This window comes from Gossypium hirsutum, chromosome D08 (assembly GCF_007990345.1).
Source record: "Gossypium hirsutum isolate 1008001.06 chromosome D08, Gossypium_hirsutum_v2.1, whole genome shotgun sequence".
NCBI lineage: Eukaryota > Viridiplantae > Streptophyta > Magnoliopsida > Malvales > Malvaceae > Gossypium > Gossypium hirsutum.
The window spans coordinates 18,736,808-18,744,633 of record NC_053444.1 but is presented as its reverse complement, the minus strand read 5'-3'; the positions used below and the strand labels follow the sequence as shown (position 1 = coordinate 18,744,633).

Here is a 7,826-nt window from a genome sequence, read left to right as displayed (position 1 = left end):
CCTGAATTTCACTATTAACGTCCCAAATTTCGACATTTACACAAAACATTTGATTCAATAGATAAAAACTCGATTTAAATAGCTAGAGTTTATAAGGAAACTATTAGGAAAAAGAAACATTACCTTGATTAAAGGGAAAACAAGCGTTTGATTGAAAATTCGGAAAACCTACAAGTTGAATGACAAGGAAATTAAAGGTGTTCTTTGTGCTTTTCTTGGTTTTCAAAGGGTGTTTTAATGCTAGGAAGATGATAGAAAAGGGATTGGAGTTTTGAATATTGAAATTGAAGGATGAAGGTTTGGGGTTTTTTCTTCCTAATGAACGACACAAAAGAAAAAGATGAAGGGTGCTTTCTCTCACTATTTTTTAACCTCAAAAATAGGGTGAAAAGGGGAAAATATGGGTTGATTTTAAAACTTGGTATAATTGCTTTAAAACTACTCCTAAATTAAACTCTTTTACAAAACAACCCTCTTTTTAAATTTAAAGCCTATTTCACACTATTTTCATAAATTAGTTCAAATTTTCTAAAGTCATAGACGAAGATATTTTCGGGTTACCACATTCCGAATTTTCAAACTCATTTCGTGCCATAATTTCAAAATTACCCTCAAAACTTCTAAACCCAATTTCGATATGTGACAATTGAAGTTGTAAAGCATCCAAGGTTAATAGCTCATCTAAGCTCGGTCAAGTTTGTATTACTTTGTATGTATAGTCATAACTAATGACATGTAATTAGGTTTAGTCTTGAGACTTAATACCTATTTTTATGGTTTCGTATGTGTTGATAATTGATTTATAAGGTTTTAGATGAAGAATTTCTATGCTCAATTAGTTGATGAATATGCATGTTTACAAGTGTTACTTTATTTAATATAGTTGGAAATGTATGAGATTTAATTTCTTTGATTTCTTGTTACAATGATAAATGAAATAAAAGTTAGTATAGTTGCTTCGACAACATAATGTAATGCCATATAATCGGATCCAACGATTGAGTTGAGTGTAGTGTGTCACAATAAAACTAACTTAAGTGAATTTAAAGTTAAGTTCTTACATTTTACTACACGATTTATTAGAGTAAAATTTTAACTCTGTAACACATATGTGTACAATAGAATTTCTAGATTAATTTTACTCTTATTTCATTTAAGGAGAAAAACTTTACTCTACGACAGTAAGATTATTTAAATCTTTTCCTGGGTCAAGCTCGTCATTTGCATAACGAAATATTTTGATATATTCGCTCTTAGTCTCACAGCACGGTGACAAAAGAATCTGTCACAGGCCCATAACATGTTAACCTCACAACGCCTATCGAACCTAAAATCTCCAATCAAATCAAAGATGCATCACGCTTTTTAAGAAACTGACCTAAAACCTCACCGTCTATTGAGAGTCTGCACGCTTCGACCCTTCCGCTTTCAAAAAATTTTCAACACACAAAATTGGTTTTAACAATTAAACACAATCTAAAGCGGTGTTGGTAGCAGCCGCTGCACGGTTTCGTGGCTGATCCTCTCTTCTCTCAAATCTTTGTTGTAAGTTCATTCTTCCTTTTTGATTCTTCAAGTTATTGTTTTAGTGATTCTGGTACTCAATCTAGGTGCGAGTGTTAATTGAAATCTTATGTTCTTACGGTCTGATTTCTGTGTCTTTTATATGAGCCGTACTATCTTCGTTTCTTGGAACTTTTCGGTTTCTTGCTTGCTTGCTTTGTTTATTTTAACAGCATTTCAGCCCTGAATGTGCTTGTAAAGCTGTGTCTTGTTTTAATAATTTGGGCATTTGCTTTTTGTTGGCAAAAAGCTAAATTTACATTTGGATATGGAAGCAAATTATACTTGTGAAGAATTGAGTAGTAAAAGTTTGGATTTCATGGATAAAAATAATGCTTGGTTTTTCTAAACACGACATGTGAAATGAATTTTGAGCTAGAAATTGTTTTATCATCTTCCCATATGCATTTGCTCTATAATTTATTCACCTGCTTTTCATTTCCTCTCAAGTAGAATGTTTCCAGAGCTGAAGTAATGATGATATCTTTATGGCATTTCAGGCTGTGGTTTATTGCCCTTCTATCAAGATGGCTGGACCTGCACCATTCGTAGATCTGGGGAAAAAAGCCAAAGGTATCAGTTGCATGTGCCTTTATTTTTTCTTGTCCGGTATTGTATGTTTCGATACTGTTTGGTATGCTTGCACTTGTCATAATCTTACCAGATGTTATTTTTTTATTGGCAACTCAAACTGATTTGATGCGTAATGAAGCTGGGAAGCTGCTTATCATAAAAAAAATGGTTGGGTAGAGGAATTGAAAAGATTAATGCAGTTAGGTTTTTCAAACACTTAATAAACCAAAGAAAATGCATATATTTCTGTGATAGATAACCAAAACAATTAATTACTATTATACTAGTACACTGAGGATTAACATTTGCACCATTACCTCAGTAAGATAATAGATAGATTTTACTTTTTCTGTTAGTGATGTGATGAATTGCCTTTCTTGGTCCGAGACTGTTGGGGACTTCTCTTGCTATTTGTAACTTTTGATGACTATTAGTTAGTACTTATCGTAGCTGCTTGTTTGTCTGTCATATTAGCCTGCTGTTATTTTCTTTTAGCTTTCATAGACTAATTATTTCCAAATATGTTTATGCAGACCTCCTGACAAAAGATTACAACTTTGACCAGAAGTTTACTCTTTCAATGCTGAGCACCACGGGAATGGTAATGTTTCCCCTATAAAACTTGTTTAACCTTTTACTGAACTGCTTTATTGGTTTACTAAATTCTTGGACAGAGCTTGATTAAAGTGCTTGAAAACTTAAAATTTTGCTTTGCTAAATGTTATGGCTTGAGAATATATAGTTGGTTTGGTAAATATTAGCAGAATGATTATCTAGGTTTTCACATATGAACATTGTGCTCTTGGGATGCTTTGTTTGGCCTGATATAAATTCCTTTCTGTTAAGCAATCTTCCTTGTGTATGTCCATGTTGTGCATGTATATGTGAAGGAATCAAACACAGGAAGCCCCTAATTTCATAATTATTTCAATCTTTTCTCTGCTAGTCATTACTCTGTTGTTAAAATGGATGACATTGGTAATTAAGTTATCATGTGACTATGGGTTGCGAAAGTTTTCATTAAAATGGGTGATGACATACTTAAAATTTTGTGTGGATGTTGTAACAAAAATCACTTATGTTCTGTCCTTGCAATTTCCCCTTCTTCAATTCCTTAATCTTCTGTTTGTTTTCTTCCCATATGAGTTGAAACAGTCATGGATTCTGTTCCTTGTATTACATACTAATCTTCATTTTTCTTTTACTACTCGCAAGTGTTAAAAAAGTGGGATGGAACTGGCTGTTTATACTGTTCAACTGGGAACAAGTGGTCTGTCCAGTCTGATACATTTAACAAAAAAAAAAAGTGAGCGTTTGGTGAACTAGTTGCAAATCAGTTTAACTGGTAAAGACTGGCTAAAAAAAGGATAATATCAGGGGAAAAAAGAACTCTTTTTATTACCTTTTGTTGTTACTTTTTTTATTTGTTGAAATTTGAACCTTTAACCTTATATGATCATGTATAAAAGACCATACTGGTAAACCAGATGCATATTTTTATTTACTAATTACCTTATCTAATTATTATTTAATATCAGAATCTTACATCTTACATCTAACATTTAATAGTTAATATTTCTTTAACTGAACTATCCTGTTGAACCGGTGACTTGGGAGTGCACTAGTTTGACATCCACTCCTGTTTTCTATTCATCAGTGTTCATTTCCAGCAGATATTTTATAGACACAGGTGTGGTTTTCTGCCTCCTTACATGTAAATAGCCTAAGAGCACTGGATATGGCAGAAAAGCCAACGTTTAAATATCTTATTCACTTTTACCTTCAGTAGATTCTAACATTGTTAAAGACAGTACTGCAGATAACTTCCCTTAAAATTGAAAAGAGCTCTTATTGATTATTTTGTTATATAAATTACTATATTGAACTGTAAATCAATTTGATTGTTACGTCATCTAATGTCATACTTAAAATGTTTTGCAGGGACTTACAGCCACAGGACTCAAGAAGGACCAAAATTTTTTTGGTGACATAAATACTGTGTATAAGAGTGGAAATACTACTGTGGATATGAAAGTTGATACCTATTCTAATGTATGAAAAATTTCTCTTTTCCATGTTTTTGTGACTTCTCCATATTTGTGATTCAGTTTAATGTATCGCATGTTTGTATTTGGAAGTTGTTAAATCTTGATTATGTAATCCCCAATAACTCTGTCCCTTTTCCTCTTCATTTTTATTTATCTTTCTGCAGGTGTCTACAAAAGTGACTGTCAATGATGTCTGGCCATGTTCCAAAGCTGCTCTAAGTTTCAGGATACCTGATCACAAGTCTGGCAAGGTCAGTGCATTAATGTTAACAGTATATATGGAAAATGAGTCTTAATTTCACATAGTAACTTAGGTATCCCACTGTGTGGTTATGTTTTACATATGTATTTGCTAGCTATGCATTTTTCATGTGGTGGGTGGGGATTGTGTTTATGCTGACTGCTGGTCATTCCAATTCTCTTCCTTACTACCTATTTTACCAAGGCTGCAGTTGATATGATCATTGTTTTATTATGGATCCTTTTTATGCATGGTACCTAGTTCTACTTTCTGAGTGCCCTTTTTATCTGGAAAAAGTTAATTTATGAAAGTAAATCGGTTTGACGGAAAATTTGCTCCAATTTCCTAGTTGATTCAAAAGAAAGATCATCGGCGGTTGCTTTTAGAAACTGGATCTCTGACTTTTTCTATGCTTCATATCTCAGTTGGATGTCCAATATCTTCATCCTCATGCTGCCATTGATTCTAGCATTGGCCTGAATCCAACTCCCCTATTGGAGCTTTCAGCAACAATTGGCAGCAAGGAGCTTGCTTTGGGTGGTGAAATTGGATTTGATACAGCTTCTGCTTCTTTTACCGAGTACACTGCTGGGATCAACTTGAACAAGCCAGATTTCTCTGTTGCTCTTTTGCTGTAAGTACTTTTAGATCATCTACCTTGGGAGATATTTATTTCTTATGTTTCTCAAACTTTTCATTTTTCTTGAAGTACCCGTATCTGACACCCATGCCCAACACACATATAGGGATATGGTCTCCAAGAATACTCCAAATACATGGACAATTTTAGAAAACTCTAACCATACCCATGTCGGGTACATACCCATATCCGACACTCGCACCTGAGTCCAAGTAACTTAGTTAATTTCTTTTAGGTGAGCATGCAGCTGTGTTTCTTATGCTCTGATACCTTCAGGCTTCAGTTGAGTTGACAAGTGCTACATCACAAGCAGTTATTTTATAACTTCTTGTTAGCATTTAAAAAAAATCTAAAGTTGGATTAAGATGAACCTAAATGTTGTTTGCATGCAATATGATCCTAGCTGTTATAAAGGTTTCAGAGAAGCCTCAAATACTTTAGATTTGGGTATCTACTAATAGTTATTGGACTTTTCAAAAATATCTTCCTGATCTCTAAATTTTGATTTTTGCTGTCCAGCTGCACAAACTTCATATGTAACAAATCCAGTCCAAATGTTTCAGTAAAAGACCAACAGAGTTAATTTATTTGTCAGATAACTGTTTTGGGCAAAAAAAGTTCTTGACTTTTCCCAGTTTCTGCGCACTTTGGTCAAATTAAATGGGATTAAGTCTGCTAGCTTATACACCTCCAGCAATCACTGCAAACTTTTGAATAAAAGAATCACAACCAATTGACGTATAAACCTCTATCGCATGTGTATTTTTAGCTAAGAAGTTTGTATGTCCTGTATAGATTTGGGGGAAGAGAGAGAGAGAGTTAAGGGGCTGCTGGAGTTAGGGACACTGCGATTTGTGAGAAAGAAAAAGGGCGATCCTATTTCCCACATGCAAGTAATTGGGACTGATTTGCATTGAAGGATAGCAAGAAAAAAAATGAAAAAGGAAAGGATAGCCTACTGATTGGCATTGAGTTGAATGCTGATGTGCCTGCCTTATCAGCTCCGTATTTTTCTTTGTAGTTCCAGAGACGTCCTTTGCATATTGAGAATGTCAGTTACCTAACATGTATAGATTGACACTCAATGATCCAAATGAAACTTTGACATTTAGAATACCACAATCCCTTTAGCTTCCTTTGAAGTTGATCTTATTGTTCTATTTTCTGCATCATGATGAAATAGCAATACAGAATGTGCTCTCAGTAGTGGCATTTTCTGATATTAGAAAAAGAAAAAAGAAAAAGCAGTATTTCGTGTATTGCATGGAACTTTGAGAAGGATGTAAAGATTAATCGTTTATTATGGTAAACCGTATTTTGATTCATTTGATATATTGAAAGATGATGCTTAAGGTTATCAATTGAAAGAGGCAAAAACAAGAGTGCTAAGCAGTTTGGATTGATTCTAACATGCATGGGAACCATGACTTGAATAACTAGTTAGTCACAGAAAGTTTATGAACACTATTTCCTTGGGACTATGATGAACAATTTTTTACCAGTTAGAATGATCAGAAGCATTTTAGTTTCTGTAGGTTAAATTCAGCCGATGTGTTAGCCATCTTCCTGTAGCTTATCAGATTAGTTGTCAGCATTTTATGCTCCTTTTCTTGTTGCTTTAAGTTCTTTTGCGTTGCCATAAAAGCCTTGCTGTCAATTTTTGAATGAATGTTTTCTTTTTTAGGACTGATAAAGGTCAGGCATTGAAGGCATCTTATATCCATTCTGTCAACCCCTTCACTTGTGTTGCCGCTGAAATGGCTCATAGATTTTCCACCTACGAAAACACTTTCACCATTGGAAGTTCTCATGCTGTGGATCCTTTTACCGTGGTAAAAACACGGTTCTCTGACAATGGAAAGGTTGGAATGCTGTGCCAACGTGAATGGAGGCCCAAGTCACTTGTAACATTTTCGGCAGAGTATGATTCAAAGGCCATAAATGCATCCCCTAAGATGGGGCTTGCCCTTGCTCTCGAGCCTTGACGGGAAGGTCTCATTTTGGATTCCATATTTTTAAATTTTGATTTGACCTTTTCCCCGAACCCTTGGGAGAGTTGTTATTCACCCAGATTATTTTGTATCGAAACATTATAAAAGAAAATTGTTCAGATACTGAGTTGATGAATGTTTTCACCAGAACAATGGTGGGAGAATTGAACCCAAATTTGCCAAAATTTTATGAGGATAATTGCACAGCAGTTTTTGTTGCTGAATGCTTCTAATGTTCATGTCGTATGATGGTAGGGGGTGTTTCCCCTAATGTTGTATTGAACTTCCCAGATTTGTGGTCAACAATGCCTTATTGAAGTAACTGCCTTTTTCTTTACACATGATTTCCGTGCTCAGTGCAGTGAGTAGCAGCCAAGCTTTTACAATTTCATCCAAGCGTATGTATATTTTGATCTTTAACAATTTCCTTCTGAATTTCCTATTTTGGGGGAACTGTTATGAATGGGTTGCATGCTTTTTGAATTAACAAAAAAATAAAACAGGGTAGGCAGAAGAAGCATGTGGGGGTGGCTTAGGCCTGAGAAGAATCTCTGCAAATTTAACAGTGTTATTGCGAGTGTTGCTGTTGGTTTGGTTTATGCGGGAATCATCATCATAATGTCACCGTTCCTTCAAAGTTCTAATATCTCTGACTCTTGACTCTTCCCACACTACCATCTTCCCACACAACAAGTAATGCGGGGATTTGCTTTTGCTTATTGGGTTAGCTTTACTTGTAGTTACTTGTGAGACTGAGTTCATTGTTTAAA

General features: G+C 34.7%; 1 protein-coding gene across 1 annotated transcript; it reads left to right on the top strand.

Moving 5' to 3' along the window:
- The first annotated feature begins 1,220 nt into the window (after positions 1-1,220).
- Positions 1,221-7,378, top strand: LOC107912814 (mitochondrial outer membrane protein porin 4). The gene is made up of 7 exons (XM_016841157.2): positions 1,221-1,545; positions 2,064-2,136; positions 2,670-2,737; positions 4,078-4,188; positions 4,349-4,435; positions 4,851-5,059; positions 6,750-7,378. Exons 2-7 carry the CDS (start codon positions 2,091-2,093, stop codon positions 7,048-7,050), a joined length of 822 nt encoding a protein of 273 aa, XP_016696646.2. The 5' UTR covers positions 1,221-1,545; positions 2,064-2,090; the 3' UTR covers positions 7,051-7,378.
- Positions 7,379-7,826: the final 448 nt, after the last annotated feature.

Bases quoted from the DNA above. Each gene is read 5' to 3' on its own strand.
- LOC107912814 (XM_016841157.2), top strand. From the start codon at position 2,091: ATGGCTGGACCTGCACCATTCGTAGATCTGGGGAAAAAAGCCAAAG. The intron at 2,137-2,669 runs GTATCAGTTGCA...ATGTTTATGCAG, and splicing joins TCTGGGGAAAAAAGCCAAAG to ACCTCCTGACAAAAGATTAC. The intron at 4,436-4,850 runs GTCAGTGCATTA...TTCATATCTCAG, and splicing joins CTGATCACAAGTCTGGCAAG to TTGGATGTCCAATATCTTCA.